This window comes from Heloderma suspectum, chromosome 10 (genome assembly GCF_057233095.1).
Source record: "Heloderma suspectum isolate Gila_16-S chromosome 10, 16-S_ref, whole genome shotgun sequence".
NCBI lineage: Eukaryota > Metazoa > Chordata > Lepidosauria > Squamata > Helodermatidae > Heloderma > Heloderma suspectum.
Genome location: NC_139467.1, coordinates 18,994,763 through 19,015,134, shown reverse-complemented (window position 1 = coordinate 19,015,134; position 20,372 = coordinate 18,994,763). Strand labels below are relative to the sequence as shown.

Below are 20,372 nucleotides of genomic sequence, written 5' to 3'. Positions count from 1 at the left end.
GGATTTTTTGACCATCTCCAAAATGGAATTTGGCCCTTGGGCTGAAAGAGGTCCAACGCCCCTGAAATACAAATTGCTTTCAAGCAGAGGACTGTCGTCTGGCAGCCCTTCAAATACAGGTTTGTCCTCTTCAATGTAGGATACATGTAGCCACCCTAATTTGGAAATAAACATTATTCTGATGATGATGATGACAAGGATAATAACATTTGCATACTATGAAACATACATACAGTGCTTTGCACGTCCCTTGTTAGTGGCATTTCCTTTTGTTTTGGGAAAGATCCGTACGATCCTTTCTGCTCTGGCAAAAGTACAGCAACCCAATAATTTTGCAGATTGTGGAAACTGAAGCCTGGTCTTGACACAGGCAGCAGAATGAGGTGATCCCCAGGTGGTAAAGTGGTCTGGGCCACTTCAGAGCACAAGTTGGGGAAGCCTTGTTTTGCTTTATGTAAAACATCCTCAGCAAAAAAGCCACCAAAAGCCCTATAAGAAGATAAGAAGAGCCATGCTGGATCAGACCAAGGGTCCATCTAGTCCAGCATTCTGTTCACACAGTGGCCCACCAGCTGTCAACGGGAGACCCACAAGCAGGACAGGAGTGCAATAGCACCCTCCTGCCATTGTTTCTCAGCAACTTGAGTACATTGGCATACTGCCTCTGATACTGAAGGCATAGAGGCATCAAGACCAATAACCACTAGTAGCCTAGAATGGAGAAAGGTAGTGGCTTAGCCTGCCATCTGCTGCCCTGGTTTTCTAGCTGCACAGAGGGTCTCCCTGCTGCCGCCTAGGGGTGAATTCAGACTTGGTCTGCTGACATAATGATCAGCGCCCCTGAGCGAAGCCCTCCCCTTCATGACATAGCTTCCAGAGAGAAAGCGCTGGCCTGCTGCTCTGGTGTATGGAAGATGACTAACCAGCCATTCTTCCTTCATCAAGCTTCTGTTCTTAAAGGTCAGATCAAGCCCCACAGGGATTCCCCTGGTAGAGGGGAACGACCCTATATTACATTCAGTTGCCAGTACTGTCAAACCCACAGGATAAGAAAACAAGAAGTAGATGTTTAAAGTATTTATTTATTTGTTTGTATATTTATTTATTTATGTATTACGTTTCTATACTTCCCCATAGCTGCAAGTAATGCCGGAGTCTCTTTTGTTTTACCTTTTCAGTTCTTGGTATTAAGAGATGAGAATCCACATAGAAACCATTGTGTAATCCAAAGCTTCCTGAACCTTAGGTGGGAAATGGCCACCCTGAGATTTTTGTTATATATGAGTAAGACCATAAACCTATGGTATTTCACTTGGGAATAGGTCTCTCATGCAATTTAGTGAGACTAAAATCCTATCAGGATTGAAGGATGCAGTAATATGGAGCTTGTCTACACAAGGCGGTTAATCCCTGGTATCTACTTTGTGGCAGAGTTGAGATCCAAGTTCAACGCAAAGAGATCTCCTTTTCTGCTTTACCACTGCATAAACTCTAGGGGGTGCTGTGCTATAGCAGAATTACAGAATTACACAAGTAGGAAAATACATTTCTTTCGTTTCCATTTTTCCCATTCTATATTTTTATGTGCTCTTGAAAAACAGACACAGAACTGGGGTGTCATAATGTCATCTCAAGAACCCATAAAGAACCATGAGTAAGGAATGATGAATGCACAATAAATGCCTCATGCAGAAATGCTTGTGGTGTCCTGCACTCCTATCCTGTGCATATGTACTCCAAAGCAAGTCCCACTATGTTAAATGATTCTCAATGCCAGGAAAGAAATGTGCCTAGATTGGTGGCCTGAGGCATGAACAAAAAGAGAATTTGCTTAGTATATTCCCATGCCACACCCACCCCTCCATTGATGTGACTCAAATAATTTCTATGGGTAATCCATTTTCGTGAAGACCAGGGCCAACGGTACTTTATTGAATAATACTCTGGATCCAGTTGAGATAGCTGTTGACATTGGTATAGACGCCTGGCTCCCCTCGCTGACCACAAGGGAAGCCCCCAAAAGATACAATCCCCTGGAGTTCTCCACGACAGATGAGAGGTCCACCAGAATCACCCTATTGAGAGAACAGAACACACTAGTAAATATCTAGTTATGGACTGAACAATGATAGTGACTGGGCTCGGACATAATGCTAATCCATGGTTTATTTAATCCATAGGTTGTTGTATTCTGGGTTGTCGTGATGTGTGAACACAGCTGTGCTGACAAACCATGGTTGGTTAACTACAAACAATCCAGGAAGAAAACCCATGGTTTGGTGTTGGGTTGTGAAATCTAGGTTGCCTCAATCACGGATTTTTGTTACCTGTGAACCAAGAACTGTGGGTTGTTCATGGGTTGTTTCTCCAGGCTACAGAGGGAGTAGGCAAGGGTGGTAAAAAAAACCCCACTCTCCATGCCAGTACTACAGGCCCACAAAGGCATTTGGGATACAGGGGGGGAACGGGCGGAGGTGTCGGAGGAAAACCAATATTGCAGGGTTTTTGCAATATTGCAAAACATCACTCCCAGGTGATGCCTCTTGATCACCTGGGGAGGGGTAAAATGTTTTTTTTGCCAACCTTGGGGTTCCCCCACACTACTAATCCTTCCCCCTCATGCCTGGATGAGGCTGTTTTGGCTACATAGGAATTGGCACTTGGATAATAGATTTGCTACTAGTATGTCAGGTTTTTCTTTTATGTTTGTCTGGTTTCAATTGTGGTGTACGTACGTATGTGGTGTGAAGGAAGGTTTGTATGCACAGTAGTGTATAGAGTATATGTTTGTAGAAAGCATGATGCGACTGTGTGTAACACTTGGAAATTGTCATTCCAACGCTTCATGAAGCTTGTTTATTTTCACCATTTATACCTGCCCTTCTCCCCTTCTTTTTTCAAAAGAGCCGGATTAATTAGTCCAGCAATTTTCTGGTTCCTGTTCAGATCATGCTGACAGCTGTTGGTCAGTCTCCACCGGAATACGACACCTTCTTGCCACGTTTAGTACTCGTAAGCATGTCTATGCCTCTCTTTGGAACTGTGTCTTGTAACAGGAGAATAACGGTGCCACAGTCAGGTCAGCAGGTGTCCTCCGTTACAGAAGGCAGTCCTCTACTTGAAGAGCTGTCAGAGGACAGTCCTCCTTCTGAAGGTTTCCTCTGTTTGAACGGCTGCAGTCCAAGTCCAGTTTAAACACAAGGAACCATAAGAAGGGAGGGCAGCTGGGCCTCAAAGTTGCCCCTCCGCAGTTGGCACCTGAGCGGCCGACTGGGCAGGCACACAGCTCACCTGGTCTTTCTTCCCCAGTGTAGTCAGAAATTGTAATTACTATTTCCAAATTTGCATCTATACTATACATAGGTGTAGTATATGTTACTATGCTTTATGTATATTTTGTACATGTATAGTTTATATTATTTTCGCATGCACTATGCTATATTAGGTATATTTTAATTTACATAGAAATTAGCACATGCACATCGGTGTCATCTTTTGCCTGTTTGGGGAGATGCATTTTATCCGTTTTGTTAATGCTGAAGGGCCAGGCCTGGGCCACTGTAGCTCAGCTGGAATTCTGGGCTTCACGAAGGAGTCACCAGCTCAACTTCTTGGCCTGCATTGCTTTCATGGCTCTGGGAGCCGACCTTCCTTCCTTCAGAAGCCTGCACACAGGGGAAAACACCTTACCTGGCATGTATCTTTGCCCCCTCTCCAGGTTCCAGCACATAACATGCTGTCAGTGATATTCCACCATGGGTAAGCAAACTCACACTCGATATTATTCAACATTTTGATGTTAGCACAATGGGGAACAGATGGATAAGTCACTGAAAACCAAAAGGAAAGGGCAAGATGGTCTAACAAGATTCACCAGCTCCCTTTCCACCCTTCCACCCTCCTTCTCCCCATATCTGAGTCTTTCATTATCTTTCATTGATCTCGCTCCTCTTCTTTCCGCTTTAACTCTTTTCACGGAGGGAACTCAAGCAGACCACAATGGGGTAACTTGATAGCTCATTATCTGTGATGTATTTAAAATGGAACACAGGGCATTTAGTGCAGGAGATGCCCTGGATGGTGACGGCAGGGTCACGGCATTATGTAAAGAGCCTGCAATCTTCCATAAGAGAGCAATCTCAATTGCAGGATAAAAGCTCCATGTAAAGAAAGCCTTTATTTGGGTTCAAAAGCGGGGATTTATGCTTTGCAGTCTCCCAAAATTCCAAAAGTGCCCACTAACCCTAAACCTTTGGGGACCCCTTGGGTGAGGCAAAGGCAACACCTCAGAAAGGTCTTTCCACATCCATGGGGCAGCCATTTCTAGCACCACACAGTGAGACTCTAAGCCTGGTCTGCAAAGGCCCCATTGTGCAGACAATGATGTGTGGGCAGTGGTTCTTACCATTAGGAGATGTGATTGTGCCCCAACCCATTATACTGCAATCTGTTCCCACAGGGGCAGTGCCGGTGGGCAGGCTGAGGGGGATAACGTTCCGGCTATACTCAACAGAGCTGTTCAATTTGATCAGCATGATGTCAGTGTACTCTGAGCAGCTGCTGTTGGTTATGGTTCTGTTGGTATCAGGGTAGCATATCTTTCTCTCGCTGACCCGGAACTGTTCATCCCCTGTTAGCACTCTTCTGTTGTGCACTCCAAGACCTACTCGGAGTTCGCCACTGCAACAAAAACAGCAAAGAGCTCAGAGGTCTCTCAGTGCAAGGCCCAGATGGGAAAGTTGACTACATTATTGCTTGGGATGGACATTTGTCCTGGCCTCTGTCCTGGAGGTAGTGTCATGGAACTCTCGCTGAGCATGGCCATCAATCTCCCCCTAAAGCAGGGGTGGGGATCCTCAGACTCGAGGGCCAAATCTGGCCCTCCAGAGGTCCTGCCCTGGTGTTCTGGGATTCCCCAGAAGGCCACCCGCCCTTTCCTCTCACCACCAATTTGTTGGAGTTTTCCCAGCTTTTGCACAATTTTCTGCTCACTCTAAAAGGGTGAAATACCTCTCCTAAGGGTGAGTTCCCGGCAGTAAGAGCTTTAAGCTAGAACAGGTTGGTATTTGGGGCGATAGTTTTGGCTCCACCCCATTAGTTTTTGCCCAAATCCCTTTGCTTCTGGCCCCACCCACCACAGGGATGTGTGCCCCAAAAGCTTCTCTGAAATTTTATTTTGCCTGCGGGATGAAAGAATTTCACCATACCTGTTTAAAAAGATTTCGACTTAACTGCTTAAGATAGAATGTTTTTGGCCATTTTTTCCATGGCTGTGCAGGGAAGCCCTGATATGCTTCGGAGACTGATTTGGAGCTTCTGAATTGGCCCCGACCAGCCTGGTCCAATCTGGAACTGGGCTGACCTGCTTTGGCCTCTGGATCCAAAACAACGTCTGGATGGCTGAAGCGGGCCACCCAGCCATGCGACGGCCCCACACCTAGCCACATGAGCCCCCTGTTCCTCCTTACTTGGGCCCAAGGGGAGCGCCCGCAGCCATCGCTGAATTGGAGGTAGTTGCCATTTTCTTTTAAAATGGTGACTCTTCTTCCTTTCATCAAATGGTCCATCGGTTGTGGCTGTAAAGGGACCATCTACGCAACATTACACGTGGGTCCAGGTAAGGAATGGGGGACTCAGGCAGGTGGGCAGCTGTCCAGATTGGGTCAAAGAGGCCTGAAGCACTTCAGGTCAATCCCAACCCTCTTCTGGTGGCTTCTGCCCAATCTGGACCTGCTCCAGAACTGGACAGCTTCGGTCCAAATCACCCCAGTCTGCTTCAGGAATCAGCATCCAGCCCAGTGCACAGGCCTAGTGACTTCCTCAGTGCCTTCTTATGGAAAAGTGACATCAGAATTTTTTACCCATGTAACTTTTCTGGGAAAGACCCTAACAGCAGGACCTTGCACTCCTGTAGTGAGCCTGGTCTGGATTCGCACTTGGAAAAGTTACATGGAAATGTACTTTGACATAAGTTTTCCACATGAAAAAGCAAAGAGCTGCACTTAAGGGGAGGGGGGATCCCTTCAAAACACATACCATGATTGCTAAAGGTAAGTGTTAACCTGAAACATTTCCCAAGATCTGGAACTGGACTCTAAACGTATTCACTGGTGCTTTAACATTCCTCACCTGTAGAAGCAATGAGCAGCGGTGACCACCCAGTCCCGGTTGATCAATACTACAGAGCAGTAGGGCCCTCCAGAGTGATAGAGCAGTCCGAGCCAAGGATGTATAACCTGGGGACATTCTTGGCCTCCAACGATACGCTTACGGTATGCTGACACTGTAACATAGTGTGATTGTTTGGTGTTGAAGAACACAGATACAAGTAATACCTGCCCTTAGTTATCAAGGGCACAATCCTATGCGTGATTAGATGGAAAAAAAGTCCTACAAATCACAGCCCGCCCCAGCCAGCCATGTAGGACTTGGTTCTGCAGAGGATTGCGCCCTCAAGATCTTAAACTCAGGAAGCAGCCAGGTTTCCGGCGCCAGGTGAAGACCTTTTTATCTTCCCAGGCATTTTAGCATTTCAGCTTTTTAGCATTTTAGCTTTCTAGACTTTTAGCTTTGCTGTTTTAAATCTGTATTTTAAATCACTGCACTGCTGCTAGGTTTTATTCTGGTTTTATTCTGGTTGTATTGTTATACTGTGGTTTTAATGTTTTATATTAAATGTTATATTGTTTTATTGTGTGCTCCTTGGTTTTTGTGAACCACCCAATAGCTTCGGCTATTGGGCGATATAGAAATGAAATGAATACATAAGCAAAATAACTGTGTTGGCCATAAGCAAAATTCCAAAATTCATATTACTGGGGGTGGGGGTGGGGGGGAGGAAACCCCAGAGAATATACCACACTTTATTCATGTGGTATAAAGTCCCCTTCTTTCACTTCAGTTCCCACTGTTGAAGGACTACTGAATGTGGTATTCTCCAAATCACGCAAAAAACAAAGGTAGCTATGTTGTCCGTATGCAACATTCCAGTATCCATATGTGTGTAACGCTTTTATGTTTAGTGGATATTTTTTCTGTAATATACAACCTTTATTAGGCCAAGCAAAAAATGTGCAAGCTTTTGAGATCTCCACATCTGGCCGGGTATTCAAAGAAGCAGGGGGTGAGGGTGGGGGGAGATCAAACCCTTAATTGATGTTGAAGTCATGTTGTCTGCATGCAGGAGGAAGTCATTTGTGGGGAGGAAGTGTCTTTGCACACTTTGGGGTGATCTTTTGGTTGGCCTAATAAAGACGTTGCACCCATGGATGTCAAAACTCAAATGCCCCAATTTGAAAGTCCTGTTGAAGCCACAGAGCAGGGTCAGTTGTGCCAGCAGGCTGAAGGGCAGGCTGAAGAGACTTGCTTCAGGTGGCACCATATGGCGGGGGGGCAGGGAGGGAGGAATGATTGACTGACTGGTGCAGCAAGCACCTTGAAAGTGTTGGCCCCAGTGGGTTAGAGGTGGGGTGCCATGTGTTCTTTGCTTCATGAAGCAAAAAGCACAAACTCCATGAGAAGTCCCACATGAGCACCTGAACTGTGTTTCAGCAAGCACTGTGTCAAACTTTTTGACCTATTTATTTTCGGCCATATGTTGTGGCAGAGGGGCAAGAAGAAAATACAACTGAAAATGTGGGAAGGGGTGAGAATTTTGGAGACATTTCTCTGGGTGCAGGGCTTCCTCAGAACATAAGAAGAGCCCTGCTGGATCAGACCAAGGGTCCATCTAGTCCAGCGATCTGCTCACACAGTGGCCAACCAGCTGTCAACCAGGAACCCACAAGCAGGGCATGAGCGCAACAGCACCCCCGCTCCGCCCATGTTCCCCAGCAACTGTTGTACATAGGCATACTGCCTCTGATATTTACTGATAGTTACCTTACTGTAAGGAGGTGTCTGAGGGGCTTGTGTGTAGGGATGTCAGAGAATTCTGCCACGGATTCCAGTGAGGCCGTATTAGGGATGGCGGAGAATTCCGCCACGGATTTCAGTGAGGCCGAATGCACTGGCATTCGGCCCCCCGAAACCTGTGGCGGAACGGCCTCCCCCCCCCGCCCCCCCATGGAATCCCCCCCCCGACGAAGCTTACCTGGGGCGGATATTCCGGCGGCGGCGGCTCCGGTGGTGGCGGCGGCAGCTGGTCTCTCAGCTGGCCGCTGCGGACTCAAATGGCGGCCGCTGTAGCGGCCGCCATTTGCGTCCGGGCAAGCTGCCATGATAGGCTACGTAAATACTTACGTAGCCTATCACGGCAAGCTAAAAAACCCACACAGCATATGCAAATGGCGTCAGCTACGGCAGCCACCATTTGCGTTCCCTTTTATTCGCCGTAATAGCTTACGTAAATATTTACGTAGGCTAAAACAGCGAAAAAAGGGAACACAAATGGCGGCCGCCATAGCCAACCCCATTTGCATACGCTTCTTTTTTCCCCGGAAGGCTGCCAAGCGGCCTGATATCCGGCTGCAGGAGGCTCCAGCCAGCGGCTCTGCAGAATCTCCACAGAGCGGAGCCAGCCAGTTTAGGATTACAGGGGGACGGGCGGAGTGCCTCCCCTCCACCGTGAATCACCCCATCGAAAAGGTAAGTGACTTTTGTACATCCCTAGGCCGGATTCATTAGAATCCGGCCCCCCGGAATCTGTGGCAGAATGGCCTCCTGCCCCCCCCACCTCACGGAATCCCCCCAGGATGGAACATACATGGGGCGGATGGGGTGGCAGCTTTGGCAGCAGTGGCGGTGGCTCCGGCAGTGGCGGCTGGTCTCCCGGCCGGCTGTGACTGGGCTGCTGCAGCCACCATTTGCGTCCTTGCAGCCGTGATAGGCTACGTAAGTATTTACGTAGCCTATCACAGCAAAGAGCAGGGGTGCAAATGGCGTAGCAGCCGCCATTTGCGTCCCTGCTCTTTGCCATGATAGGCTATGTAAATACTGCTTGCAAGGACTGCTTGCAAGGAGTCTGCTTGCAAGGATGCAAATGGCAGCCGCTACGATGGCCGCCATTTGTGGCCGCAGCAGCCCGGCCGCGGCCAGAACTCTGGCTGCAGACGGCCCCGGGCGGCAGCTCTGCAGAACCGCTGTGGAGTGGAGCCGGCCAGGGAGGATTCTGGGGGGAGGGACGGAGCACCTCCCGCCCACTGCGGATGCCCCTGTGTGGAGCCAGGTAAGGGATTCGTACATCCCTACTTGTGTGTGCTCTTTCTTTCGCCACCTCCCACCCTCCAGCCCTCCGTTCCATCCTTGCGGCCTGTCTAGCTGCTGGAGGTTCTTGGAAAGCTCCCTAGAGGACTTAGCCAGGAATTCCTCCCTTGGGCTTCATGGTGCTGCTGCCTCTAAGTGCCTGAAAGCTGAGAGAGGAGTTGTTGTTGGCGATAGGACTTTTAGTAACAAGAAAACATGACCGAAATGCCCCTCTCAGCTTACAGGCACTCTGTAGGCAGCAGCACAGGGAAGACCTAAGGGAGGAAGTCCTGGTTAAGTCTTCTTGTGGGTTTTCCAAGGATTTCTGCTCAAGCTGGTGGCGAGGCAGCAAGTAGGGATGTTGGAGAATTCTGCCACAGACTCCAGTGAGGCTAGATTCTTTAGAACGTAGCGGCCGCCATTTGCGTCCCTGCTTTAGCCGTGATAGGCTTTGTAAATATATATGTAACCTATCACGGCCTAGCATAGGGACACAAATGGCGTCCCCTACACAGGATGCCATTTGCGTCCCCAGCAGCCCAGCAGCCGATGGCGCCCCCGCTGGGGATCGGCCCAGCCGGCAGCTCCACGGACTGGCCACAGAGCGGAGCCAGCCAGGCAGGATTCCGGGGGGGAGGACCGGATCGCCTCCCCCCCCCACGGAACCCAACGGAGCCAGGTACGTAGGGTTTCGTACACCCCTAGCAGCAAGGACAGAACAAGGGCGGGGATGGTAAAAGAAAGAGCACACACACACCCCTCTGCCACTCACCTGCAGGAAGGTCAGCACTGAAGCCATGCACTGTGAAGAATTTCTCCAAAATGTTTAACATCCCAACAAACAGGGCAGAGAAACGTCTGCCTCTTTCACAGGGAAATGAAGAGGATGTGAAAGGACAGGTTGGGTTTCAGCACAGCACTAGCTGCAGCACTTCTGTTTACGAAATCAAATTGATTATATCCTTTGCAGCCAAAGATGGAGAAGCTCCATACAGTCAGTAAAAACAAGACCTGGAGCTGACTGTGGCTCAGATCATGAGCTGCTTCTTGCAAAATTTCGGCTTAAATTGAAGAACGTCGGGAAAACCACTAAACCGCTCAGGTATGACCTAAATCATATCCCTGATGAATATACAGTGGAGGTGAGGAATAGATTTCAGGGATTAGACCTGATAGACAGAGTGCCTGAGGAACTATGGACGGAGATCCGTAACATTGTTCAGGAGGCAGCAACGAAATCCATCCCAAAGAAAAAGAAATGCAAGAAAGCAAAGTGGCTGTCTGATGAGGCTTTACAAGTAGCTGAAGAAAGAAGGGAAGCGAAAAGCAAGGGAGAAAGGGGAAGATATAGCCAACTGAATGCAGAGTTCCAGAGAATAGCAAGGAGAGACAAGAAGGCCTTCTTAAATGAACAATGCAAAGAAATCGAGGAAAACAACAGAATGGGAAAGACTAGAGATCTCTTCAAGAAAATTGGAGATCTCAAGGGAACGTTTTGTGCAAAGACGGGCATGATCAAGGACAAAGAAGGCAGGGACCTAACAGAAGCAGATGAGATTAAGAAGAGGTGGCAAGAATACACAGAAGAACTATACAGGAAAGATCTGAATGTCCTTGATAGCCATGATAGTGCGGTCACTGAACTTGAGCCGGACATCCTCGAGAGTGAAGTCAAGTGGGCCTTAGGAAGCATTAGTAACAACAAAGCTAGCGGAGATGACAGTATTCCAGCCGAGCTATTTAAAATCCTAAAAGATGATGCTGTTAAAGTGCTGCATTCAATATGCCAGCAAATCTGGAACACTCAACAGTGGCCACAAGACTGGAAAAGGTCAGTTTACATTCCAATTCCAAAGAAGGGCAACGCCAAAGAGTGTTCAAACTACCGCACAATTGCGCTCATTTCACATGCCAGCAAGGTGATGCTCAAAATCCTACAAGCTAGGCTTCAGCAGTATGCGAACCGAGAACTACCAGAAGTACAAGCTGGGTTTCGAAGAGGCAGAGGAACTAGAGATCAAATCGCCAACATTCGCTGCATCATGGAGAAAGCAAGAGAATTCCAGAAAAACGTCTATTTCTGCTTCATTGACTACGCTAAAGCCTTTGATTGTGTGGATCACAACAAACTGTGGCAAATTCTTAAAGTGATGGGAGTACCAGACCACCTTACCTGTCTCCTGAGAAACCTGTACGAGGGTCAAGAAGCAACAGTAAGAACCAGACATGGAACAACCGATTGGTTCAAAATTGGGAAAGGAGTACGACAAGGCTGCATATTGTCACCCTGCTTATTTAACTTATATGCAGAGTACATTATGAGAAATGCCGGGTTGGATGAATCAGAGGTCGGAATTAAGATTGCTGGGAGAATTATCAACAACCTCCGATATGCAGACGATACCACCCTAATGGCAGAAAACGAAGAGGATCTAAAGAGCCTCTTGTTGAGGGTGAAAGAGGAGAGTGCAAAAGCTGGTTTGAAACTCAACATTAAAAAAACGAAGATCATGGCATCTGGCCCCATCACTTCCTGGCATATAGAAGGGGAAGAAATGGAAGCAGTGACAGATTTTACTTTCTTGGGCTCCAAGATCACCGCAGATGGTGACTGTAGCCATGAAATTAAAAGACGCTTGCTCCTTGGGAGGAAAGCTATGGCCAACCTAGACAGCATAGTAAGAAGCAGAGACATCACCTTGCCGACAAAGGTCCGTCTAATCAAAGCTATGGTTTTCCCAGTAGTAATGTATGGCTGTGAGAGCTGGACTATAAGGAAGGCTGAGCGCCAAAGAATTGATGCTTTCGAACTGTGGTGCTGGAGAAGACTCTTACGAGTCCCCTGGACTGCAAGGAGGTCAAATCAGTCCATCCTAAAGGAAATCAACCCTGAGTGCTCCTTGGAAGGACAGATAATGAAGCTGAAGCTCCAATATTTTGGCCACCTAATGCGAAGAGAAAACTCCCTGGAAAAGACCCTGATGCTGGGAAAGACTGAAGGCCAAAGGAGAAGGGGACGGCAGAGGATGAGATGGCTAGATAGCATCACGGATGCAATGAATATGAACTTGAGCACGCTCCGGGAGAGAGCGCAGGACAGGAAGGCCTGGCGTGCTATGGTCCATGGGGTCACGAAGAGTCGGACACGACTGAACGACTGAACAACAACTAACACATGTCGCACACAACAGCCCATCCACACCCAAAGAATATGCAAGGAAGGGAACATCGGAATGTAACAGTCAGATGCAAATGTCTGCGGACAATAGCATGGGTCACACACACACAGCTGCTGCACAACTCTCACACATACAGTAGCAAGGGGAATAGGAAAAGATGCATGCAGGCTGTCCCCTGCGCGCCCCCCCCCCCAGGATTGTGGTCACATGACACTGAAATGCCAGATCTTACCAAATGACGGCAACATGAGCAGTAAGAAAGCCAGCAATTTGGGGGGTTCCATAGCGGCAGATCTGCCTGATGAAGTGTCCCTACGTACTTCTGAAGTGGGGAAGAAGTTCAGCGAATCACATCACAGAAAAAAAGTGTGTCTTGACTCCTTTTTTATATCCTCCAGGAGTGGGGTTGACACGTATCTCTGCCAATCTGGCACCACCTGTGAGAACGCATACAATAAATTATTCCTAGTGCCTTAATTTCCTGACATCCAGGCCAACAGAAGAAACAGCATTGGTTAATCAAATCCCATAGGTGGCTCTTGGCTTCTTGGTGGCAATTTTCTCCATTTGTTTTGGGTTGGCCTGGGACCAGATCCTTTGCCTGTGGATCTAAATCGTTCCTCTCTTCACATTGTCTGATCTGGCGCTGCCATTTCCTAAATGACTGGCATGCTGAATATCTCACTGATCGGTCTTGTAATGCAATGACCAAGTTTAAAAAGTGACTTCACTCCAACCTAGTACTGGTACTGCATCTTGAGGGTCTGAAGCTTCCAGCCCTCCTGAAGAATGCTGTTAAGAGCCACTCCAGGTCATGGGGCAATCCATCCGAAAGTTTGCTGAGGGACTGCAACTCCAATTCCTAGGGGGATAGTCCCTCCCCCCCTCCATACATAGTCACATATTTGGGGTGCCATAAGGTTGCTCTAGCACTGTCAGGTGTAGCTTTCATTGGTCCTAAACACTGGATTTTCCATACTTCATTTATTCCAGCTCTGGGGACCCACCACTCCACCATGCATTTTAAGTGCTTTGTGCCCCACACCTTTTCCACAATATCATCTGCGGCTGGCTATTTCAGGTTTTGCTCTAACAGCCCATTCATCTTCTCAAGCAACCCCACTGCTTGGGGATGAAGGGGAACATGGAATTTTATCTCTTAGTTTAACCACAAACAATCCAGGAAGAGACTCCTATGTTTGGTGTTGGACTGGGAAATCTAGGTTGTTTAAATCATGGATTATTGTTACATGTGAACTCAGAACTGTGGGTTGTTCATGGGTTGTTTCTGAAGGCTACAGAGGGATTAGGCAAGAGTGGTAAACAAACAAACAAACAAACACATTCTACATGCCAGTACTACAGTTCCACAAAGGCATTTGGGAAACAGGGAGGGAGTGGGTGGCAGCAGAGGAAAATTAACTTTGCAGGGTTTTTGATCCTCTTGACCACCTGTGGGGGGGCGGGGGATAAAAATTATTTTTTGCAAACCTTGGGGTTCCCCCACACTGCTAATTCTTCCCCCTCTGATTTGGCTACATAGGAATTGGCACTTGGATTATAGGTTTGCTACTAGTTTATTAGGCTTTTCTGCTACATTAGTCTAGTTTCAACTGTGGTGTATGTGGTGTGAAGGAAGGTTTGTATTAAGGCTGTGCACCGCTTCGGCCCGAGGCCTGAACCCCAAGTCGAAGTGGGCTGCTTCGGGTTACTTTGGGCCCCTTCCGAGGCCACGTTTTTGCTTTGCCACCCTTAGCCTTTGTTCCATCCCCATTGCTTCGGGCCCACTCACCATTGGAATGTGGGCCCCAAGAGCTTCTCTGAAATTGCATTTGGCCTGCAGGCTGAAAGCATTTCACCACTCCTGTCGTAAAAAGATTTCAACTTAACTCCTGAAGATAGAATGTTTGGGGCAGTTTTTTGTAGTGCTCTGCAGGTACCCCCTGACCCTCTTCAGGGGCTCATTTGCAGCTTCCAAATTGGCCCCGATCCACCTTGGCCCAGTCCAGAGCCAGGTTGACCCTCTTCGGCCTCCAGATCCAAATCAAGATCTGAACAGTGGAAGCGGGCCCATCCACCCAGCTGTGTGACCACCCTGCACCTAGCCTCATGAGCTCCCTGTTCCTACTTAAGAGGACTGATCCAGAGTGCCTGCAACCATCGCTGTCTTGGAGGGAGTCGCCATTTTCTTTTAAAATGGCAACTCTTCTTCCATCCATTAAATATTGCATTGGTTGCAGCTGTAAAGGGACCATCTACACAGCATTAAGGGCAGGTCCACAGCTGGTTGGCAGATGGTCGGATGGGGCTGGATGGGGCCGAACCGGCCCAAAGTGCTTCGGGTCAATCCTGATCCACTTTGGGATGTTTCAGCCCACTCCAGATCCACTCTGGAACTGGACTGCTTTGGTCTGAATCACCCTGATCTGCTTCAGAATTCAGGATTCGGACCAAAGTGGTGCACAGCCCTAGTGACTTCATGAGTGCCTTCTGATGGGAAAGTGACATCAGAATTGTTGACCCATGTAACTGGGCTGGGAAAGACCCTATCAGCAGGACTGTGCATTCCTGTTGTGAGCCTGCCCCAGATTCTTACTTGGAAAAGTTGTACGGAAATGTACTTCGATGTAACTTTTCCACATGAAAAAGCAAAGAGCTGCACTCAAGGTGGAGGGGATCCCTTCAAAACACACAGCATGATCGCTAAAGGTAAGATTGAACCTGAAGCATTTCCCAAGATCTGAAATTGGATTCCAAACCATTTTGCTGGCACTTCAGCATCCCTCACTCGGTGTAGCAATGAGCAGCACTGACCACCCAGTCATGGTTGAGCAATACTGCATCGCAGATGAACCCAACAGGGTCATAGACTACCACGAGAGAACGATGCCCAGTCTCGTCGCATTCCTGGCCTCCAATGATCCGCTTACGGTATGCTGACACTACCACACACACAGACCAAGAAAGCTCACTGTCCAACTGGGAGGGGCACCAATGGTCTTCAAGAGAATATTGGAATACCTCCAAAATCACTCCCCCAAATAACTCAACGAGATGGGCAGAGAGATATTTGTCATATGGGTTTCCTGTGTGATTGTTTGGTGTTGAAGAACACAGATAAAAGTAATACCTGCCTTTAGTTATCAAGGGCACAATCCTATGCATGATTAGACAGAAAGAAGTCCCTCCCAGCCTGCCCCAGCCTGCCATATAGGACTTGGTTGTTGGCTATATAAAGTCCCCTTCTTCCAGTTCAAGTTCCTACTGCTGAATGGGTTCTCAGTGTGGTATTCTCCAAATCACACAAAAATCAAATATAGCTATTTATTTATTTATTTAGTTCTATTAGTCTTCCTAGGGGCCGCGGTGGCTTAGTGGTTAAGACGCTGAACTGCAGACTGGAAGGTCGGCAGGTCAGCAGTTCGAGACCCAAGTGCTGCGTGACGGAGTGAGCTCCCATCTTCAGTCCCAGCTTCTGCCAACCTAGCAGTTCGAAAGTAAGAATTTTCAAGTAGATAAATAGGTACTGCCTCGGTGGGAAAGGTAACAGCGTTCCGTGCACCTCGGTGTTCAGTCATACCGGCCACATGACCACGGAAGCGTCTTCGGACAGCGCTGGCTCTTCGGCTTAGAAACGGGGATGAGCACCGCACCCTAGAGTCGGACACGACTGGTTGGGGACACCTTTTTATTAGCCTTCCACCTCGCCAGCTTCCTGGCCAGTCTAGGTGGCGTACAATACTAATGACAAATTTACATTATCGACTGATCAAAAAAAAAAAAACAAAACAACTAAAAAACCCTAAAAAGCCTTACCCACCGCAAATGCCAACCTGAACAGCTAGGTTTTTAAAGCCTGGAGGAAGCTCATCAAAGAATGGCCATATGCTAATTTCACAAAATCCATATCAGTTTTTACTTCTATGTTTAGTGCATATTTTTTCTTTAGTATAAAAGTGTTATTAGGCCAACCAATACATGTGTAAGTGTTTGAGATCTCCAGATCTGGCCAGGTATTCGAAACAGCAGGGGGTAGGAGAAAAACTCTGAATTGACGTTGAAGTCATGTTGTCTGCATATGGTGAGAAGATATTTGGGGGCGGGGAGGAAGGCTTTTTGCACATTTTTGGTGATCTTTCGGTTGGCCTAATAAGATACTACACTCATGGATGTCAAAACTGAAATGCCCCATTAGAAAGTCCCGTTGAAGCCACAGAGCAGGGTCAGTTGTGCCAGCAGGCTGAAGGGCAGGCTGAAGAGACTTGCTTCAGGTGGCACCATATGGAGTAGGGGGGGCAGGGAGGGAGATTGACTGAAGGGTGCAGCAAGCACCCTGAAAGTGTTGGCCCTAGCAGGCTGGAGGTCAGGGTGCCATTTGTTCTTTGCTTCATGAAGCAAAAAGCACAGACTCTGTGAGGAGTCCCACATGAGCACCTGAAATGTGTTCCAGCGAGCACTGTGCCAAGCTTTTCAACCTATTTATTTTTGACCATTTGTTTTGGGAGAGAGACAAAAAGAAACTACACCTGAAAACTGTGGGAAGGGGTGAGAATTTTGGAGAAATTTCAGAACATAAGAAGACCCATGCTGGATCAGACGAACGGTCCATCTAGTCCAGTGTTCTGTTCACACAGTGGCCAACCAGCTGTTGACCAGAAACCCAAAAGCAGGACATGAGCGCAACAGCACCCCACCCGCCCATGTTCCCCAGCAACTGTTGTACATATGGATTCTGCTTCTGATACTTACTGATAGGTACCCTACTGTAAGGAGGTGTCTGAGGGGTTTGTGTGTGCTCTCTCTTTCGCCACTTCCCACCCTCCAGCCCTCCGGTCCTTGCAGCCTGTCTGGCTGCTGGAGCTTCTTGGGAAGCTCCCTAGAGGATTTACCCAGGGATTCCTCCCTTGGGCTTCCCAGTGCTGCTGCCTCTAAGTGTCTGAAAGCTGAGAGAGTTGTTGTTGTTGTTGTTGTTGTTGTTGTTGTTGTTAAAAGGACTTCTAGTAATAGCTTTTTAAGTTTTCAGGCACTCTGTAGGCAGCAGCACAGGGAAGCCCTAAGGGAGGAAGTCCTGGTGAAGTCCTCTCAGGGGATTTCCAAGGATTTCTGCTCAAGGTGTGTATGGGGGGGGGATGTTAAAAGAAAGAGCACACACACACCTCTGCCAGCCACTTCTGGTAAGATAAGCACTGAAGCCCAGCACCCTGAAGAATTTCTCCAAAATGTTCAACATCCCACCGAATGAGACAGAGAACTGTCTGCCTCTTCGCAGGGAAATGAAGAGGTTGCGAAAGGACAGATTGGGTTTTAGCACAGCACTAGCTGCAGCACTAGTATTTACATATTTTTAACACAAGTTGTGCACAATGGCCCATCCGCACCCAAAGAATATGCAAGGAAAGGAACATCAGGATGTACCAGTCAGATGCAAATCTCTTCAGACAATAACACGAGTCACACACACACACACACACACACACAGCTGCTACACAGGTCTCCCACATGCAATTGCAGGTGAATAAAAAATGATGCATACAGACTTTCTTCCCATCCTCCCAGGATTGCAGTCACATTTCACATCGAAATGTCGGTTCTTACTAAAAGACGGCAGGAGCAGCAGAAAGAAAGCCACAAGTATGGCAGGTTCCATAGCAGCAGATCTTCCTGGAGAAGTACTTTCAAAGCATGGAAGAAGTTCAGCGATGAAAGCAACATAGAAAAAGCCATACCTCTCAACTCCTTTCTTATATATGCCAGGAGTGGGGTTGACACTTATCTCTGCCGATCTGGCATCACCTGTGAGAATGTATACAATCTATTATTCCTAGTGCCTTAACTTTCCTACATCCAAGCCAACAGGAGAAATAGCATTGGTTAATCACACCTAATAGGTGGCTCTTGGCCTCTTGGTGACAGTTTCTCCAGCTTGTTTTGGGTAAATACTCCCCACTTTTTGGCCTGGAATCAGATCCTTTGCCTGTGGATTGAAATCTTTCCTCCCTTCACATTGTCTAATGTGGCCTGGCCATTTCCTAGGGGACAGCCATGCTGAATTTCTCACCCATCAGTTGTGCAATGGACTGATGAAGCTTAAAAAGTGATGTCACTGTAAATGAGTACTTGTACGTCATATTGATGGTCAGAATCTTCCACCCCTCATAAAGAAAGCTTTTAAGGGCTTTTCCAGAGGGAAGCTGTATATTGGCTGCTTATTGGAGACAACGTCATGTGTAGCAAAAGACCTCAGACTGCTCTCCCTCCGCACTATCCCTCGTGTAAATTGACTCCAGGCCATGGGGCCATCCATCCACACGTCTCCTGAGGGACTGCAACTCCAGTTCCAAGCAGTGTAATCACTTCCACACCCCCACACCCCAACAGACATAGCCACATTGTTGGCTGGCATAAGGTTGCTCTAGCACTGTCAGGTGCAGCTTTCATTGGTCTACACCACAAGGCTGGATTTTCCATACCATTGCATATTCCATCTCTGGGATGACATCAGCCCACCATGCATTGTAGGTGCCAAAAACCCCATCATGAGTTAGAAGGGTGTTTGGCCCTTACACGGAGGATGACTGTTGAATTCAGATTCACCCTGCTCTAAAACTGTCCCCCACCTCTTTCAGAATATGCTCCGGGGTTGGCTGTTTTAACATTGGCCTATCCTTGCACTTCTGTGCCTGGAAGGTACATTTCACTGTCAGAGTGGGTTTGAATGGCTTTTTCATGCCTTCCAGCCAGAAGAGGTAAACACTGAATTGTGCTTTGCTCAGGACACAGATACACCTGCAAATAAGCAGAACAGGCACCTACCATTGCCAGTCAGGTTCTGCCATGATCTCAGTTGGGAAAGGGGGCTCACGTAATACTCCTGGCACCTCTGTCCGGGAATTTGGTTCCAAGTCTTTTGGCCCAGTGGGGCTTTGGAGAGGGGCATTTGTTTCCCTTGTGGGCATGGTTCCCATGCTGCATTTCCTGTTGTCATTGCATCAGATGACAAGGGATGCCCCCCGTAAAGCCCATTCCCAGGTCCCATAGCTCCCATGTGGCCTGATTACTCTCAGGAGCCCATCAAGCCAAAGCTAACATTCTTCCCTCTCTTCATGCTTGGGAAGATGCTGCTCCCACCTTCAGCCAGGTGGTCTACAGCTTGCGTGCACAGGCCCAGCCATTTCGGAGGCATGCCCTTCTACATGTCCAACAGACATAATTATTTGCTGGATCAACTAATCCACCTACTTTCCACAGGACTTTGCCCCATAGGGGCAGTTATATCTACAGATCTCATCTTGTTTTCATTTTCAAAAGTATGTGGTCAACCCCTTATATTCAGCTCATGAGTCTGTAAATATGCACACTGCATCAAATTACTGCTATTAGCATATTGAATGCCATCAGCTCAGCATACTGACTGGATTTACCCTGTCCAGCCCCAGACAGTGTAACTTGCTTTCTAGAGTCAATAGTGGCCATATGCCACACCCTTCCATTTCTGTCTATGAACCAGGCTTTCAGATTGGGTTCCTGGTCATAGTGTGGGCTTTCCATACCCTAGGGATTCTACCATTTCTACTACAGGACCTTTCTTATACCTCTTCTCCAGTGGGGGCTGGAGAGCTAACGCCTGCTCTTGAAGAGCCTTCACTGTTGGAGGTCCTGCTTTCATCCCTTCAGACATATACCATTTCCATCTTGACTGTTAAGTGAAGGCTGGCTAATTCCTCTTTCACCCAAGTTATTATGTATCTCATTTCCACTACTGGCTGTTTGACCAGTGAGTCTCTCTCAGTCTTGGCCAGAGCTCAGTGCCATACAAGCTCAACAGAGTAGGCTGCAACGTCCAGTTGCCACATCATCTACTCCCTCCCCCTCACATTTGCTTGCTCTTGCTCTTTCTGCCACAGACTTTACTCAACCTCCTCTGTCTTGGTAGATGCACCATTTGAAGGAAAAATTCTTCACATCGGCTTTGCTCTACAACATTCTTCTGCTGCTCGACTGGGCAAGATT

General features: G+C 47.8%; 1 protein-coding gene across 1 annotated transcript; it reads right to left on the bottom strand.

Annotated features, from left to right (window-relative positions):
- Positions 1-431: 431 nt before the first annotated feature.
- LOC146337880 (gilatoxin-like) lies at positions 432-12,719 on the bottom strand. The gene is made up of 5 exons (XM_084815412.1): positions 12,595-12,719; positions 6,130-6,283; positions 4,406-4,680; positions 3,691-3,830; positions 432-2,075 (listed from the first exon to the last, which is right to left on the bottom strand). Exons 1-5 carry the CDS (start codon positions 12,644-12,646, stop codon positions 1,929-1,931), a joined length of 768 nt encoding a protein of 255 aa, XP_084671538.1. The 5' UTR covers positions 12,647-12,719; the 3' UTR covers positions 432-1,928.
- Between the last annotated feature and the right edge of the window lie 7,653 nt (positions 12,720-20,372).